The sequence below is a fragment of the Anthonomus grandis genome, chromosome 14 (assembly GCF_022605725.1).
Source record: "Anthonomus grandis grandis chromosome 14, icAntGran1.3, whole genome shotgun sequence".
Classification (NCBI taxonomy): Eukaryota; Metazoa; Arthropoda; class Insecta; order Coleoptera; family Curculionidae; genus Anthonomus; species Anthonomus grandis.
Genome location: NC_065559.1, coordinates 15823011 through 15843500, shown reverse-complemented (window position 1 = coordinate 15843500; position 20490 = coordinate 15823011). Strand labels below are relative to the sequence as shown.

The following is a 20490-nucleotide window of genomic DNA, read 5'->3' as shown; positions in this document are numbered from 1 at the left end:
TGGTATTTAATTTTTTTTTGTTTCATTTTCAGAATTCGACACCCACGGCTGGTCCGAGGGAAACTCTGCCATCAGCTACTCCAGCTCCACACGAAGTCGACAATATATTTAAGGTATTTTAGTTCATTAAAAAAATAAGTAATAATGCTCTTTATATTAATGCTCGGTTTGATTTAACATTGTTTTCTCAAGTACCAACGAAAGATTTTAATGAAAGTGTTTAATGAAAAGCTGCTGATCTAATGTTGTCTTATACGCTGGTCTACTCCCTCCCAGAGGTTTTCAGTAGGGTTAAGATCGGGAGTTTGCAGGAAAGTCCATAACCCTAATCTTTACTGATGAAAACCATTCTTGAATTACCTTTGATTTATGTTTAGGGTCGTTAGCCTGCTAATATATCCAGGACAATTGTAAATTATTCTCAGCAAATGTTTTTTGATTAATTCTATTTTTTTGGTGGTTTTTCTCGGGCGGTCACTTTTTTCATGCTCTTTAACGAATTTGTGTTTCAAAATTAGAAATTGTCTTACTTACAACAGATTTACGCAAGTTAAGAAATAGTTTAAATACTGAAGGTTTTTACAATATAAGTTATTTTAAAAAGTTTATCTATTTTTGTCCAATAGTATATGTTGACAATAGTTTTTGTTGACATTAAATTTCAATCATAAAAATATAGAAAATATTTTGGTTGGATTTGGATTTAGAAAAGGATTGCAACATGATGTTAAACATATTTTTGTATTTAATAACTATAGTTTCTTATGTTTTTTGAAGGTGGTAGACAATGGTACAGTGAAAACATCTTGTCGGACTTGCGTTGTCTTATTTATTTATTGTAACACGACGTTTCGGTTGGTAAGTATCTCCAACCGTTATCAAGTGTAAACTGTTTTTTATAATGTTGTTTTTTATAAACTGTCTTTTTATAGTTTCTTACTAGTGAATATAATTTAAACTTGATAAATTTCTCCAAAGATCTTATCTGTATTGGTTAAACTGGCACAAACACTCTTTTCGGATTGTTGCCAGATATTCGATGCGGCATAATCGCACTTAATTGGCTGCTATACTCATTACTATGAAGAAATTAGACTCCTGATTGGACATGTTTTTTGGTTGTGTCTAAAAATTTTCACTAATTCACTGGCGAGGGTTTCCGTATTCTTTTAAGTCTCGTTTGGTATTCTTTTATGTTTGTATGTTTAGCGTTCTGTAAGTATGATTATTGATTATATAAAATTGCAGACGTCGCTGGGCATTTTATTAACGAAGTCAGCTATGATTTATTTACAACTGCGTCCTTCTTACAGATGCTCTATGGCCGCAGATTAGATTACCAATCAATGCTGTTGCGTTTAAAATTTTTAAAAAAAACTCGCAGTTTAATATGGTACAATTTAAATAATAGAAAAATGCGTTAAAGTGCACCTTTCTATTAGAAGAAAAAACGATCAAAACTATCGTATGAGAAAGAGGATTTGAAAATCTTTATAAATAGGTAAGTTGGGTTTTATACGTAAAAAACGTATCTAAAGTTCTTCCGGATTACAATTTAAATGGTGCAAATATGTTAAAAGTGTATTGTTGAAATTAAAAAAAGACCTTTTTCGTAAAAACATGTGTCCTAAAATACACTGCCTCGAAGAAAATCGATTTGGAACACTGACTACAGTTATGCGTCAAATCTGTTGAAAATTTGCCCCATTGTTTTGGGTTGGTTGATATTTTCTGTCCCAAAACACAGCACTGTAAACCCAATTTTAGAAAATTTAATTTACAATTTTAGGGGGCTTACCTTATGATGGCCCATATCTTAAGTGTCCGATAAGAAATTTGGAAATCTAGAACACCATATAATTAGCCGCGAAAAAATCTAATATCATTTTTCGGATTTTTTCGATAAAATTAATTTGATTTAACAAAAATTAAAACAGTCATAATCCACTTCGTTTTTTTTAATTTGATAGTTTAATCGAATTTAATAATGATCCCCTTTTGTTCATCAGCGATTTTCTTGGAAATGCTTAATTATATCGATAAAATGCCAAAGACAAAAAAAAAATTAGATTTTTTTCATGGCAAACTAGATTTTCCAGATTTTCAAATTTCTTATTGGACACATAAGATATGGGCCATTAGAAGAGTAAGCTCCCCTGAATCCTTTCCAAAAATTGGATTTACACCATTTTTTAGGACGGAAAATAAAAGCAGCACCCAGAAAAAGAGGACATGCACATTTTTAGAAGAGTTGATGCATAATTCTAGTTACGGTTTCAAATAATCGATTTTCTTCAAGCAATTTGCGCGGGCTGAAGCTCTGAGGGAAAGCAATTTATGAAACATATTTATAGCAAAAAAAAGACTTATTTTAACTCCAACAATACGCTCTTAAAATACTTGCATCGAATTTTGTAACACCCTGTATAACAAAATATGTAGTATAATTATTTTGCTCAAGAAATTACAAATTCGATGAACCTCTATGGTCCACGGTGTCTTAATCGCTAGACTAAACTATCAATGCGGAAACACTAGGTGAATGCCGGCCGCGATGGTTTTGCTGTGCCGAGTGGATCGAATGCAATGGTCGCGCTCTGTTCAAAATAATTCATTTGGATTTTGAGCTTATTGTATTTCTTGATGAGCGAGTAATTTAAGATTAAAACAAATAAGTGAACTAAGAATGACTCTTGACTGATTCTCGAAAAATATTATTGTATGACCTGCGGAAAAGAATGTTATCAAAGAGGCCAAGGGAAAATGGTGGAAGCCAGAAGTTGGTGGAAATTATTTTTTAGTTCCTAGAACCACTGCTATAGGGGGTAACTTCTATGGCAAATAAGGCAATAGCATTTTAGGCAATTTACCAAATTTAAAGTTATATAATCAATAATAGTTATAATTTTCAGTAAATTTCGTAACTAGGGTGTCTACGGTTAAGTCAGCCATTACAGTTAAGATGCAGGGTCGGGTAAATTAGCAAACTAGTAGGATTTTTTCGGTCTAAAACGCTGAAAACAGAAAAAAAAATTGAACGTCGTGTTTTCGAGAAAATGTGAAAAATGTACTTTTGTTAAATGGAATGCCCTGTATATTTTTTTACATAATTCGAAAAAAATTATTTTGTTAATAAAAAAGCTGACTTACACTATTAACCTAAACCTAAAAATAACAAAGTTATAACGTATATAGTACAAAGTTATAGTATATATTAATTATTTTGTCAAATATAAGCTTTGAACTTTTGGAGAGGAAAACAAGGTACCAATATATAGTAAGCGAGTATGTTGAAATTTCTTTTTTGGCATATTTTGAACCTCATATGGAAAACTCAACTAGAGGTTTAGCAACAATTTACGGTATGAGCCTAGTAATATTGTGGCGGGTTTTAAAGAAACACAAATTTGTGCCATATAAATATCGACCAGTATTGCCTGGTGATAACCAAAGAGGACGTTTTTTTTTAAGAGAGCGTTTTGCAAGTGGTTACGTAATGCATATGAAGCAAATGATAATATTCTAAACGACATAATTTGGAGCGTCGAAGCCAATTTTTCAAACAAATATATGTTTAACCATAAAAATGTACACCAATTGGTTCCAAAAAAATATTTTCCTTACTGATTTCAGAAACCGTCAAAATCAATCTAGTATAAATGTTTGGTGCGGCTTAATAGGAAGCTAAGTATAAGAACATCTGTCTTATGACACTTTGACCCAAAAGAGATATGTTGACCTCATAATATCTGGAGCGCTGGAAGATTATTTGGATGTTAACTTGGAGCGGAGATGCTCCTGCCTATGATGTAAGAATGCACTAAATGATATAAGAATATTACTTAATAGCCTGTGTAACGATAAAGGATTCGTTGGTTTCCGAGGTCACTAGACCTAACCCCTCTTAGAGTAAAATATGCAGAACCGTTGATGAACTTCAAACAAAGAAAAATATTTCAATCGGTGAAAGATCAATCTTAAAAGCTACTAGACGCGTGCCTAAACGTGCTTAGAAACGTATTGAACAAGGTAGCGATGTTTTTGCTCATTTAATGTAAATTAAGTAAGTTTACTTGATGGTATTTGTATATTTTAAAGCTAAATTTAGTAAAATTTTTAATATTGCTATAACTTTTTTATTTTCAGGTTTAGGCTATTAGTGTAAATAAAAGTTTGTATTAAGAAAATTATTAGCTTTTAGTATATGTAAAATATATGGGAGTATTCATTTAACAAAAGTACATTGTTCACATTGTCTCGAAAACGCGATATTAATTTTTTTTTGTGTTTTCACCGTTTTAATCAACAGAAAAAATCCTACTAGTTTGCTAATTTAACCAACCCTGTATCTTAAAAATTAACAAAGATAGTGCCGACTTAATTAGAGGCACTAGTCTGTATATTGTAATAAAACTAGCGAAAATACTTTAAATCGGTTCAGTTTTTAAGTGTATTAATTTAGTCTTTATAAAAACTATTCAAAATGGTAACAATAAATTGACACATGATATTATATAGTGCCGTCTTAACATTAAACATTAATACTTGTACTGTAAACGCATTAGTTTTATTTTGCTTTTAGGAAATGATTATGCCATCTACACCTCTGTCTGCTATTGCTGCAACTCCTAGGATAGATACAGATAACAAGTACCAGTACAACCCATTAGCCAAGGTATGCAAAGTATATATTTTTAATCTTTCTGAATTGTGTATTACTAATTCTATCTTAAAATTCATTGTAACTTCTTTTCAGATAAATGAACCAACTGTAGCCTTATCAGATACAAGTAAGTTTTGGTAAATAAATAGTAGTCATAAATAAAAAAGCAACAGACATGAATAGATTTGTTATAATTGTAGTAATGTTAGATAGTTTGTTTGAATAGATAGTCGGTTTTAACAGCAATATTTTTAATTTCGTCTCATTTTTGTGCATTTAATTTTGATTTTATAAACGTTTAAGCAGTTGAGAAGTTTATTTTTACTCATTTAGTCCACTGCGGCATTTATAAACCTAATATTTATTATTATTAAAATTAAATGAGCGTTTTATTTGATCATACATAATCTATGAATTTGAAGGTGTAGCTAGCGCTAACAGAAAAAATTGTAATTGAACAATTAATCATATCTCAAATATTTGGACTAAAACAATCATTTATGATTAAAAAAAAAAAACAATAAAAAGTGAACTAATTAAAAAGGTGGAAAAATACAGTATACAAAAATATTGTAATGGACACACGCAAGACAATTATTGCTCTCGACTATTTTTCAACTTGAATATTTGTTTTAGCTTCAGTGGTATAAGATTATAATTTATAAAGAAAAGAAAAAAAAACAGGAAGGGATCTGTCACATTTTTACATATTTAGTGAAAAAAATAAAAATGTAAGACGTAGAGGGTTTTGTGGCTCAATACAGGTTTCAGTGCAGAATTCATATTCTAAATTATACGCATTTTTAATATTGCAGTCGTAAAATCAGTAGCGTGTTTCGAGAAGATGGTCGGTCGCGTATATTAAAACAAAAAAATTAAAATTGACTCTTATTAATTACTTTGACACAAAACAAAATATTATATATCTAATAATCATAAAATATATGTATATTAATTTAACAGTAATCTTCTCGGATTTGCCGAAAATTTGTCTATGACAGTCTTTTCAATAAACTCACTGCTTTCTTTTAAACTTTTAAATTGCGATGTATGCTCATCAGACTTAAACCTGTAAGCCTTTCATCACACATGATACTTCTAAGTCACGTTTTAACTCTTCGCAGCGTACTGAAGGACCGTTCTACGGTCGCCGTGGTGCATGGGATGGTGCTTAAAATAATCAATGCCTTTCTGACAGCAGGGTAAAAATGTTGGCTTCGTTGAATAGATCAACTACTTCTATGTCCCTTAACTAATCATCTGACAAGGCCTTCTTCACCCATATATTATGCCAAAGATTCAGTTTTCCGGTGATATCCAGGTTATAAAATTCTTGGAATGATTCTGTGTTCTTGTTTAAGTCTGTAATGCTGGTTTTGGTCTTGGTCATATACAAAGGATGTAGCTTACTTAAAGCAAACGCTGGAGTATGTTCTTGGGAGAATTGAATACTCAATGATAAAATGAGTGAATCAATGTATGGTATTATCAGGGAATGCCGCCAATATTCGTTATCATTGTCTGCGCTACTGATTCTAAAACTGCTGAATATTTGGCTATTGTTTATAAAGCAATAATAAACACTGGTTTGGTAACGGCTGAATGCAACTGATATGCGGACTTTCTGGTAGCATAATTAACCTCTACGGATAACGTTTCTAGAGATCTCACAAGCTCTGGGAAATGTTGAGAAAACTTTCTGACTAATTTATATTTTTCGGACCATCTCGTCTCACACAATCGTGATAGGTTTGGAGCGTAATTTCGACGTGTAGTCGATTCTCTGAAAAACGTTATAACATCCTTTACAGTGTATAATTACTGCGTTCGCATCATTCACAACAAGGTTGAGTTTGTGACTTAAACAATAAAAATATAAAGCACGAGGATATTTTTTTCTCAAAATGGCTTGTACGCCACCCTCTTTCCCTGCCATTGCAGAACAGCCATCAAATCCAACGTGACTCTTTAATTTGTCGTCCCCTGAATTGATTCTCAACTTCAATAAGATAAAACACCCTCATCTGTTTGTTTTCCCCTAAGAGGCATATCATGTGTACCACAAAACAATACAGGGTGTTTCAGAACTATGGGATCAAACTTCTGGGGGTTGTTCAGTGCAACAGAAGAATCCATTTAAGTATAGGAACCGATGTCCGGAAATGCGTCACTACGCCACTACGGCCCTAAGACCCGTTAAAACTTAAAAAACATTAATTACCTAAATAGGATCTGCTGCATGTATTTTTACCTTTTGTACATGATACCATAACAACAATTATTTAAAATCAACGCTAATTAATGTCAATTCTCAATGTCATGTTTAAAAATTTTATAGCTTACAATTTTTAAACATTTATTGCTAATGGAAAACTTTACCAATCAAGAATTGGCGGATATGCATTTGGCATACGGAGCAACAAACTGCAATGCACGCGCAGCATCGCGGTTGTATCATGAACGTTATCCCGAACGACAGCATCCTGGATACAAAAAGTTTATTGCGGTTCATCGGCGGCTCGCTGAGACAGGCATGTTTAAGACCAAGATGCATGATACTGGTGTTGCTCGAACCGTAAGAACGGTCGAATTTGAAGAAGAGATGCTTCAGCGAGTTGCCGATGAACCATCAAATAGCACACGTGACGTCGCTAAGAATATGAATACGAGTAACGCTTCTGTCTGGCGGGGGTACTTCATGAGCAGCAACTCCATCCTTAACACTTCCAGAAAGTTCAAGGTATGACTGCAGCCGATTATCATCCTAGAGTTCAATTTTGTCGATGGCTTCTGAATCACATCATTGCACAACCAAATTTTTTACGATATGTTTTGTGGACCGATGAAGCCTCTTTCACAAGAAACGGTATTTTTAATAGTAGGAATAGCCATGTTTGGGACGAAAAAAATCCTTATGCAATTTTTCCAAGAAAACATCAGAATTGTTGGTCTGTCAACGTATGGGCAGGCATTGTTGATGATTATTTAATTGGGCCATACCTTCTACCGGAACGGTTAAGAGGACCTATTTATCTGCGTTTCTTGGAGAAAGTTCTCTCGGAATTCCTTGAAAATGTTCCACTAAACGTTAGACAGCAAATGTGGTTTCAGCATGATGGAGCGCCGGCTCACTTTGCTGTACAAGTACGCGAGTATTTGGCTCAGCGGTTTGGGCACCATTGGATTGCCAGAGGTGGAGCAGGATCTTGGCCTCCTAGGTCACCCGATTTAATGTCGCTCGATTTTTTCTTGTGGGGACATGTAAAGTCTTTAATCTACGAAACTCCAGTAGAATCAGAGCTAGACTTAATTGGACGAATAACAGCAGCATTTGAAATCATTGAAAACGAGGATTAAATTTTTAGTGTAGTCCGCCGAAATCATGTGCGGCGTTTGAATCGGTGTATTGAGGTTGGAGAAAGACATTTTGAACAATTGCTGTGATGGTATCATATACAAAAGGTAAAAATAAATGCATCAGATCCTATTTAGGTAATTAATATTTTTTCTAAATTTAAACGCGTCTTAGGGCCGTAGTGGCGTAGTGACACATTTCCGGATATGGGTTCCTATACTCAAATGGATTCTACTGTTGCACTGAACAACCCCTAGAAGTTTGATCCCATAGTTCTGAAACACCCTGTATTGGTCTGTTTTCATCGATTGCTTTTTGGTGTCCACTTTGTAGTTGGATGCCTACAAGAACATTTTCAAGAAAATTTTGGCAGCATTTTTTGCTGTTAGGTGAAGGTTGGTCCTTGTATGCTTTTGGCCACTGCTACTTTCCCCACCTTTTTTTCTTTTTTCGCGTGTTTTCCCTAAAAAATGGATACACAAAATTACTTTTACGGTGTTTAGGCATAGGACGAAAATACGGAAAATATAGGTCAAGATACCTATAATAACATCACATTCAAATATCTTTTATTTCGGACTCCTATCAGTAAAAGTAAAATTGCGATATTCAAAATTATTTAACTTTGTGGTTTGAACAAAGAAATCAAATAATCATATTAGGTTTTGTTTTGACTCACCTCTTTCAAAGAATTTCCTAATATCCATTTGACAGAGTAATATTTGCAGTCTCCAATTGTTTTCTGGAGTAAACGTAAATTAAATCTCGCGTCGCCGCAACAAATCTATAAGACACTATGGCGCATGAAATATTCACTTGTATTAAACTCCGAATTCAATCATGATCCCGCTTATATATTCATATTCCTGCCCCCGAAATACGTAGAAAATACTCGACTCTATTTCCGTCCTTTGTCTCATACTTGCTCTCACTGCCTTTTCTTTCCAGCTAGAACGTTTTTCGTGGTATTGCTATCCAATAGAAGATGTCGCGATTGACCGTATAAATTGATGCTATTTCAGATTTATCTTATTCTCTTTACTGGAAAAGGTACTGTCGTTCGTAACTAGATAGCGCTAGATGTTGTTTTCTCCCAATTATATTCTACTTTAATCCTAGATGGCTCTGATTGTCTCAGCGGGAGCGGAAACTACGAGATGCGACGGTTTTGCGGGAGATTTAAATTTATATTGAGTCGCTAACAGTATACTATATCGAATTGTTGTAGAATGTTTAATTATAGATAAAAAAATAGCAAATCAAAATATCTGACTGAAAAGATATTTTGTTTGTAACACTTCATTTTGCGCAGAGTAGGTAACACATTTTTAATTCGCTGTTAAATTGAGGGTTACTTAATCTTCTAGCCCCCTGCCCCTACTGCTGCCCCCTCCCCCACCTACCCCTACCTGGGTACGCCCCTGGCATATTCCCACATGTTTTTTTTATAGTTTTTTAACAGGTATATTTGATTGTTGACACCTTGTTCATCATTTAATCGCATCGAAACAGTATGTATTACTTTACGTAAACGTCAGTAAGTGTCAAGTGCAGTGGCAAAGTATGGCGCGTTTAACTGAAAAACAAAGAACTGAAATTTTGATGATGGTAAGATATGGCGACAACTCTCAAACACAGGCCGAAGTTTGCGATCTGTTTAATAATAAGTACCCGGAGAGGCCTATTACACATTTCGTAGTAAGCAAAATTGAAAAAAAGTTTAGAGACTTTGGTCATGTTAGAGATAAATATGACCTGGATCGTCTCACGCTTCCAGAAAATAGACAATTAGATATTTTGCTCGATTTATAAGAGAAAATCCACATAAATCAACTCGACAAGTTGCTGCAGATCAGTCGGTTAGTAAATCATGAATGTGTTCTAAAATATTTGCATAGGAATAAATGGCATACATATAAAATTCATTTAATTCAGGAGCCTATTGAAAATGATCACATCCGCAGAATAGAGTTTTGCGAAATAATGATGAATAAATGTAAGGCAAACCCACAATTTTTAAGTAAGTTTGTTTTACTTGTGGGCATGTCAATTGTGGGTCCCGATTTTATTGAGGGCGCACTTACCTCTGAACAATATTTAGAGTTGCTTCAAAATCGGATAGTATCTAGTTTAATGCACTTTATCCAAATGGTGAAAACCCATTTATACCGGCAGATTCGATATGGTTCCAACAGGATGGTGCCCCCCCACACTATTCGCGAACAGTACGAGATTACCTTACCAACATTTTCCAAATAGATAGATTGGAAGGGAGGATTTATTGAATGGCCAGCACGGTCGCCAGATTTAACCCCATCGGATTTTTATCTATGGGGTTATCTAAAGTTTATTTTGATAAACTTTAGATTTTATAACTTAAGATTTTTTTCTAACTTGAAAGTTTAGAAGAATTAAAAAATAGGATTAGAGCCGAAATACAACAACTCCGGCCTCAAACAACAAGTAAAGTATTACAAGAATTTAAATATCGACTTGGTTACTGTCAGGAAGTTAATGGTCAGCAATTTGAACTTTTATTTTAATTTTTTTGTTTTGTTTTTCTTTTATAAACTATTCCAAAAATTCGTGGTTATTTATAAAAAATTTAATCGCAAATTTCAATATCAAATAGCAAATTTAATCGCAAATATTGAGGTTAGGTATAGGACATGGTATACAAAATTTATACTTAAAACTTTATACAGAATTAAAAAATAAAATAAAAAATGGGTGTTTCTATTTTAAAAAATTAACTTTATAGTCGTAGCTCATTTTTGGTCCACCCTGTATACATGAAAAATCGCGACAAAAAGTAAAAATTAACGTTTCCGAGCGTTTTTTTGTCCGAACACACCTCTGAATTTTAAATGAATTTGTTTCAACTTGCGCGTCCTCACTGTATAGTTATCACAGTTTTAATGTGGGTATTGGTAGCGATTTTTGCTGTGTTACGATTTTTATTGTCCTTTCTTAGTGCTATTATTATTGATTTGTTAAAGTCTATCCATAGAATTGTGACCTATAGATTCGTCTGAGATAGCCGAAACTATTTTAGAATACACTAAGTAGTTAAAGAAAAAAGAAAACTAACATGGTAGGCTAATATTAATATAGTGTAATTTGTGATTTGATAATAATTATTTGATCACAAATAATTGGTTGTTGCAGAATCTATAAATGGTAAATATGCTATAGATATCCAATGGAATCATAAAATAGAGGATGTCTGGATAAACATCGCAGATTATCGAGGTATAGGGAAAATATTACCCTCTTTATTTGTGTATTCACGTTCGATTAGATTCACATATACATTTATTATAAATGCTTCCGACATCCCCAGTTTTCCGAATAAAATTCACCAATCGGCAACATCGCGTGCTTTACAAATGCATGAAGGGTTGGTCCTCATTTTTTATTGGGTTGTCAAACCTAAGTCGAACCGTTTTCTGGTTAGTATTTTACACTTACTTATTTTGACGGTCACTTCCTCCTTACGTCCAAATGTCATGAAGTTAACATTTAGGCGCGATCCGTGTATCAACTCTGAGAAATTAGTAAAGTTTGATATATACAGGGTGATTGACGATCGATGGTACGTTAGCCATATATGGAAAACGGATCGTAGCATTTTTCTGAAAATTTGGTAGCCATCGTAATAGGCAATGCTCTATCGGTCTAAATAATTTTCAGCACTGCAGCGTTGCCGCTTATACCGGTATAAAAAAATTGCAATGGCTTTGACTTTCTAAGAAAAATAATTTGGACCGACGTGACGAAGCAAAATTTTCCAGGGAAGGAATTTTTAATAGAAAAAATATTCCTTTTTGGCCTGATTCCACATGCGACAAAATAAATGGGTCTTCAAGAAAAAATTATTTTTAATGTATTTTGCCGTTTAAATTGATAATCAAGTGAAATTTTTTATTTATGATGACTTAAATTCTGCCAAATTTTTTGAAATTTTAAGAAGTATTGTAAGTAATTTTTTGGGAAATCTGCCTTTGCAAGATTTTTGTACTTGTTGATTTTAATGTGACGAAGCTCCGCGTAATCAGAGAACTATACGACATGTTTGATGATAGATTTTTTGAAGCGTAGGGGACCATGGGATTGGCCGGTGAGATCGCCAGATCTGACACGCCTTGACTTTTATTTGTGGGGTAATATCAAGGAACGAGTGTACGCAACACCAGTAAACAGTAAAGAAGAGTTACGTCAGCGAGATATTACAAAATAAAAACGTTTAAAATTATTAAATTTCACGATTATAAATATTTATTTCTAAAACGTAGCGAAGCAGGTATTTTAACTGTTTATTAGATTAACAAATAAAGAGGGTTCCATTTAAAAACATAGAATTTAGTAAATGAAGAATGTTAATTTTCGACGATCCTGTTAATCAAGATTGTCTCTTACAGTAATGTTTTTAGGAACTTAAATGGCTGAAAAATACAGAATTAGTTATCCCCTGGTTTTTAACAAAAAACACGCGAAGTTATTTTTTTCTCGAAAACCGATAGAAATAGGATAGGGAAGTATGATTAAAAAAGACTCAAAACGAAACAGGGAATCATGTAAAAATATACAGTGCTTTCATTTCAAAACGATCCACCCTTAATAACTTTCTTAAAAAAAAAACACGTCAAATTAGATATACAGGGGGACGTTTAATTATGCATTTACTGAAGTTCTGTCAATCACCTCCTCACCTCCAGCTAACCTGACTTTAATATGTCAAATGGGAACCCCCATCGTGTGATACATCATAGTAAGGAGCGTAAAATTCTCTATTCAACGGTACTAAAAAAAAAATTAAATCGGTGAATGTGTAAGCAAATAGTTAGCGAAAATGTCTCGAAATAATGAATATTTTATTTATGCCAAACTTTGGTATGTCAAATGGCTACCCCATGGTGTGATACATTATTTTAAAGGGCATTCATTATGCTATCAATGATTGTAAAAAAAAATAAAATTGATTGACCAAGAAGCAATTAAAGTGTAAATCGGTAGGGTAGAAAAACAAATTTAATTAGTTTAACAAATTTATTTTATTAAATGTTCAAAATGCGCGCTGTTATTAGCAAGACAATAAAAAATCCAATTTTCAAACTCCTTACAAACATTGGCAAGGGTCTGCCCGCTAATTTCTCTGCATTCTTGATATATTCTATTTTTTAAATTCTCAATACTCTCAGGTGGGGTTTTATAAACTTTGCTTTTTAAGTAGCCCCAAAGAAAAAAGTCTAGTGGGGTTAAGTCCGGAGACCGCGCAGGCCATTCGATTGCACCACGTCTGCCAATCCACTTTTCTCGAAAATTTTCATCAAGCCACTCTCGAACTACCAAAGTGTAGTGCGCGGGAGTTCCATCCTGCTGAAAATGTATATTATTTTCATTCAATAATATAGCACTATGTTGATCTACTTGATTTTTCATAGATTGGATGATGGAAGGGTATATTGCATTTTCTAAAAGGTTTAAATAAATTTCGCCAGTCAAATTTTTTTCCAAAAAAAATGGCCCGATTATTTAATTCCCATAAATTCCTGCCCAAACATTAATTTTTTGGGGATATTGGGTATGGCCTTCCCGAAAAACATGCGGATTTTCATTATCCCAGTATCTACAGTTATGTCTGTTCACCAGGCCATTTAAAAAAGTCGATTCGTCATTGAAGCAAATGTTCTTCAATAAATGGAGATCGTCGTCAATTCGCTGGCACATCACTTCACAAAATTGAATTCTTCTATCAAAATCATCTTCTCCGAGTTCATGAAGAATATGAATTTTATAAGGAAAAAACTTATTTTTTTTTTAACTTTATGTACGGAACCAGTGGAAATATTTATTAGTTTTGCGGCCTTTGGTATAAACAAAGTTGGATCCATAGCAAATTGTCCTAGTACTTCAACTTGGCATGCTTCATCGACAACTCTATTTTCATATTTTTTCTTATTGCAAATCGATCCCGTCTCTTCAAATTTTCGTATCAATTCTAATACGTATTTATGGCTCACGTTTTTATCTTGATACCTTTCATTAAATGCTCTCGCGGTTCTGCGAGCACACCGATCTTGAGCTCCATAAAGGAAAATTATTTCTATTCTTTCGGCTAGCGTATACACCATTTTATTAACTCACTGTTTTAACTAAAATTGAAAAACTGCACGCGTCAAACTGACAGTTTTAACAATAATAAATCGCCTGCTTTTTAAACGCCTTAAAAATGTAAGGTATTGCAGTGTTTTTTTTTTGTGCCTATTAGGTAGGTTTCGCAAAAAATAAATACACATACAAAGTTATAAGACTGCAAAGATTTTTGCAAAAAATTTGAAGACAGTCTTTTTTCTCGCAAATAACGGTACACATTCTTTACTTAAAAAAATAAATAATTTGCTTGAAATAAATGTACTGTTTGTTACTACACATTTTAACTTCTAAATTGTTTGTTTTTTTTTTTTTTTTGATCTATTATAAAAAATGTTTGGCGTAAATAAAATATTCTTTATTTCTAGACATTTTCGCTAACTATTTGCTTACACATTTACCGATTTCATTTTTTTGGTACCGTTGAATAGAGAATTTTACGCTGCTTACTATGATGTATCACACGATGGGGTTCCCATTTGATATATTAGTTAGCTGGAGGTGAGAAGGTGATTGACAGAACTTCAGTAAATGCATAAGTAAACGTCCCCCTGTATATCTAATTTGACGTGTTTTTTTTTTTTTTTTTTTTTTTTTTTAAGAAAGTTATAAAGGGTGGATCGTTTTGAAATGAAAGCACTGTATGGGCTGTTCCATTTAAAAAATCAAAGGTAATGCCATTTTTCTATTTAAGCGGCAACGCTGCAGCGTTGACAATATTTTAGACCTATAGAGCATTGTCTGTTACCATGGCTACCAAATTTTCAGAAAAATGTTACGTTTCGTTTTCAATATACGGCTAACGTACCATCGGTCGTCAATCACCCAAACTTAGTTACAAGTTTTTCTCTTTTTTTTTTTAATTAAGAAAATGCGGATCCCGGTAGCACCGTGGGCAAGTGTTCACGATGCGATCCTGTGGTCTCAAGTTCGAATCCTGGCATGGGCATGGTTTGCGTTTGTTTGTGTTGCAAATCAACACTCGTGGTTCGGAAACCACATTAAATTGTAGGTTCATTATAAGCAATAATATTGGGCGGCCGTCGAAATACGACGCGAGTGCACTGTAATTGAGGAAGAAGAAAAGTAAGAAAATGGTAAACCTCTGACAGCGGCAAAACTCAAAACATTTTTGCACTGTTCTTTTTTAAAATTAATGTAATTAATTAATATTAAAATAGTGTAATGAATTTACCTCGGAAATGGTACGCCTCTGGCGATGGCAAAACTCTTAGATTTTTTGCATATGTGTGTTTTTCGAATTATTTAATTCCGAAGAGACAGTAGCTAGATGATATAAATCACATTAGTTAGTTTAATTAATTATATCTTAATTAAGAAATCATTAATTAAATTTATGAATAATTAAGTCAAAAATAAAAGCTCAAAAGAATCTTCCTCTCTGCCCCCCACTCCTCACATTTAACCGATCACACGTAGTCACGTAAGCCTACAATAGAAAATTCCCTTAAAAAACGTGGCAACACTGAACAATAACTGCAGTCGTCCGCACTTCTCTTGACATTCAACAAGCCTGTCTGCCGCCATTCAGTTCTTACTACGCTTATGTAATGGCCGTTCATAGGCCCTGCGATTAGGCCCTTTATTCCAGATATTCCCGTAGAAACGCCGAAAAAACTCAGCTTAAAAAGTTTTCACGCCGGTATTACCGAGTAATCGTTAAGCTGTTTCTTTTCTCACTTAGAAAGTTTTATTTCGGACCTTAGGCGGCTGTGTCGCGCGAGTTGTTTATGTGCAAAACGATTTTCCTTTGTTTGGAGTCGAGACCCCGCGAACACATGGCGCGCGGAAGCGGCGTTTCGCTTGTTGCCAAGTTTTCCGTGTATTTATTTTTTGTGTTTTTACGGTTTACGGTCGGCTATTAATTGTTGGTTGCTGATCTGTTGTTTGTCGGTACTGTGACACCTAACAGTTAGTGGACTCTGTGTGTTCACCAGATTTCATTTTTAATGGTTTGATTTAATTTAAAAATATAGTTACGCCTTTTACGATTTTAATTGGAAAAATGGCTTAAGGCATTACATTTTAATTTTAAAGTTTTAACTTTTCTCATTTTTATAGCCATTCTTCCAAACGATTTTAATATTTATCTTCTAATAGGTACTGGCTTTGGCCAATTAATTATTCATAAAAGTAGTTCGCTATTCTTTATATATGGCGCCAATCATTCACAAAGCTTTTTTTACAAAGCATCAATATTATAAATTGTTATCAAAATTTAGCTACAGTTGCAACATAACTAAAAGCCTATTATGTAGTCAAAAAGCTTTTAAAAAGTGCCTTTTAATTCTAAAATAATATAATGTAATAAATCTACATTTTCTCGTCTATATTAAGCGGCAGTACCTAATTCTGAAATGAAAAACTCGCATAAAACTGCAGTTATTTTTAAATGCTGTTTTATATCTTTCTTAATGTTTAGACATTAAAATGCTCTTTTTATATAAGAATTAAGATTGGGATTGCTTAGGATGATTTTTTTATGCATGTTGTTTAGGTTATTTATGTAATTTTATAAAAAAATATCAGATATTACACAATAACACTTTCTATTTTATGAACATCCCGCATTAAATTCGCGAGTAAGCCCTGTTCATTCGAATAGGTATAATTAATATGGAAAGGCAAAATCCCTATATTTTATTACTTTTCATTATAGTCGAGTTTAAAATGTCTTCGCTTTGCTTTTGTTTTTAGACATTTAACTATTAAAAAAAAACGGTTAATCTTAGAGCTTTGAAGTTGAAGTTGGCCGCCAATAACTTAAAAAAAATTTCAGTTAATATAAAATGTAAAAAAACCTCTTATAATGGGAATTATTCTCTAATTCCAATCCATTAGATATTTTATACGTGCATGTTTAGCATGTCCAACAAAAGAAGAAATAAGAACTTAGTGTCTTTCAACTGTTTAAGTGCCTTATTGAATGGCAGTTTCGTTACATATGGACCATAAAAAAGGAAAAAGTTAAGCAGTTAATTATTTAATTACGTAAACGGTGTCAAACGGCTGCTAGTGGATAGTGACTCAGTGAACTAACAATCGATCTATTGTACAATTGAAAGGGAAGAAAGAGTTTCTAGAAGGGGATTAATCGAATGGCTACGGGTTATACCGAGGGACTGTTCACTGCTCTGCAGGGGGAGCTGAATGTATATGAGAGGGAGCAGCAGGCGGGATACAGTTTTTACACTGAAGCTTTGACTACGACTTGCGATTTTTCGGAGTTATTTGCCCTTAATGGTATGATGTTTTAATAATTGTAGCTTGTAACTCCGAAATAATGTTATTCAGTATGTTTTTCATTTTCAATGTATTCTTTAGAAGTGATTGGCGTATTTTTTAATGTTGAAATATAGGGTGTATATTTAAAAAACTTAAGTATGTCCAATAATATTTTTGTATTCTTTTTTTATTAATTATCAATTGATGTACTCACAAAATATGACAATTGACAGTTCAGTAGATGTAATATCCAAGATTTCTATGGGGTCAGCAGACTATAGAGCAGCTTTAACAATAGTATATTTTTAGGTACTTTTTCAAACATTTACATTTTTTAAATTGATCTAATTATTATTATATTGAGAATTTATAAATTAAAAATTATATTCTCTACGACATTGACCATTAACTATCTTTAAACGTAACTAAAGAAGTGGGGCTAATTAGGCTAAATAATTTTTAAATTACTAATTTTACTTAAAATACTAAAGTTTGTTTTCACCTTTTTTATTAAACTACAGGAATTAGTCAAAATGTTAAACCTCATACCTCAATACATACCCGGACGTAAAATTTTTCCGCTCTTTCAGAATCCGGTGTCAAAAATGCGGTTCCCATTTAAAAAAATCGCTTTGACCTTTAAATAACCGTGAAGGACAAGCTCAAGGTCAAGTTTAAAGTCACCATCAGATGCACCGATTGATTCCCCAAAACTTTTGTATTTAAAGATTTTTTCTAGCGCCCATATTTCCCAAGATTTTTGGGTGAGTCCATACTTTTGGGACACCCTGTATAATTATTATTTTATTTTAAACTGATGCTTAAGTTATCGATTTACGGGTTGCCCCACTATGTTTATTATAAATTTATCTACCTAATAAGATAATAAAAGAATAAACATTTTTAATATCTTATTCAAGGAAAGTCTTATTTCATACTGTTCATATGTAAATATTTTAAATACATGAAATTAATTTAAAAAAATAGTTTCTCCCACTTTAATAGTACTTTTTATTAGATTTCGCATAGTCACATATATTAAAAAATGTATTTTCCCAATTGATCGGACCAGTAGTTTCCCATGTACGTCTACCCAGGTCCAAACTTAAATCAAATGCTCTGCATATTTGAAATGTTTATATTTTTCTTTAAATATTTCGTCAGTCGCTGAGTTCTGACTAATTAAATTTCATGGGGCCGTTTTACGTGAAAGACTCGCTTTTAGTTGAATTAATAACATTTTCAAAATCATCGAAATTAAATACTAATATAGGTTTTAAAAAGCCAGTTTAGTAAAATTGGATGTTTTTTTTTTCATTTTTATATCTTTTTATTGTAGTTAAATTGTAATAAGATTCTGTTTCAGTATAATTTGTAATTAAATTAACTGTCAAATCGTAATATTGATATTTTCTCAAGATCTCTATGACACTACCTAGATGATAAGGATTTTACAAATTTTTGGGAGGTTCCAAGGTTGACAAATGACTTATACACGATAAAATCTGAGGAAAACCATTTTGACAGATTTGGATTAACAGGTTATTTTTCACCTGGGCGTGAAAGGCTCCAGAGTAGCGAAACTGTGTGTAGATTTTACAAAAAAGGTGAACGCTATCTCGTCCAAATATCTTTTGTTATTAGTGTGTACTAATTTATCAAAATTGCTGGTTTGACAAATAGGGTAAAGAGTTTGTAGGGTCTCCTGCTTCTTTTAAAATTAGTGTTGTGTTAAAAACAATCCAAAAAAGACCTCATTCTTTCCTCAGTAAGTTAGGACATGTCACATTCCTAAGTTTCTCCAATTTTTCTATTTTATTTGCATCCTTTTCAATTTAATTTAAAGGAACATCAATACATTAACTTTTTCAAAGAGCGAATTTTATTGAACTAAATTTACTTACCCAAAAGAATTCCATGAAACCATCATCCATGCTGAACCTCACATGTGGTCTCTGTGTTTAGCGCTGTACTTCTTTATTTCAATACTTCCTGTATCCCTGTTTTTGCTTTTTTTGTTATTATTAGCTTTTACTTCATCTGCATCTTTAACTCGCATTCATATCCGGTTGCTTGGAATACCACCACCTGAAGGTTGGTTACACCTACTACCTGTTGAAAGTTCTCGAAGCCTCCCAACTGACTAATCTGCGGGCGCCTCTAGCCTAGTCCTAGAGGTGTCAACCACGGGGCCCCGTTCAGACGGAGTGGACCCTGCCCCCAATCAACAGTCAGGTACCTCTTTCAGGCACGGTAACCACAGGTATTAATATCGTCGAGTCGTACACGCAATTGAATATTTAACCAATGTCAATGATTATTGCTGCGTACTGTCAAGTGTAACGAGTTTGAAGCGGGAGATCCCGAAGCTTATGTGTTGTTGAATGATCCGCTTCACCTACTGCTCGATATATTGTAGATATTTCAGCCGTTCTAAAAAAGAATGATTGCAACATATTTACTGATCTAGTTGTTTACCTCTATCCACCAACCATTCTTCTTTCTAAATTTCACGGGAATGCGGTTCGCTCAACGGCACAATCGAAGATGATGTTTTGTAGCCTTTGTTAATAGTATTTTGGCTTTTCTTTGCAAGTTATCGATGACGGTTTTAGTCCTTCCTGCAGTACCAAAAAAATAGATTAATGCTAGTATATTAGGTAATAGTATTACCATACATGTTTATGGCCTTAAATAAATTGCTGCTATTTAAGGTTCGTTTTTAGAAGGCGTCTCGTTCTTCAATTTCCTTGTTAATTTATTTCATATAATTCGTTAATTTATTCTTTGGGTGTGTTTTATTCCTAAATATTTTCAAATTGTTTTGGCAGCCATTATTGCTTTGATGATCTGCTAATTCTCCATTTGAAAGTTTCCTGATTACAACTTACTTCCAGTTGTTAACGGCGTTGCACTTATCTACCAGCGGTCCTTCCTATGTCGCCAGAAAACTCTTCCATTATGTTTGTCATTTGGTCTAATTGATTTCGGGTGAACTTAAGATCATCTATATAAACAGATTATTAAGTCTGGCTAGTTTTCTATTGTTCTTAATAGCAAACCCATACTTGTT

At 33.3% G+C, this 20490-nt stretch overlaps 1 protein-coding gene across 6 annotated transcripts in view; it reads left to right on the top strand.

Annotated features, from left to right (window-relative positions):
• Nucleotides 1-20490, top strand: part of LOC126744529 (AF4/FMR2 family member lilli) — a 343999-nt gene that overhangs the window by 199878 nt on the left and 123631 nt on the right. For 5 of the 6 annotated variants that reach the window (XM_050451967.1, XM_050451970.1, XM_050451966.1 and 2 more), the window contains 3 exons: nucleotides 33-113; nucleotides 4583-4675; nucleotides 4757-4790. In XM_050451967.1, coding sequence (XP_050307924.1) covers nucleotides 33-113; nucleotides 4583-4675; nucleotides 4757-4790 — 208 coding nt within the window. Of the gene's footprint in view, nucleotides 1-32; nucleotides 114-4582; nucleotides 4676-4756; nucleotides 4791-17040; nucleotides 17436-20490 lie in introns of those variants that run through there. The other variant, XM_050451971.1, reaches the window with a different exon arrangement.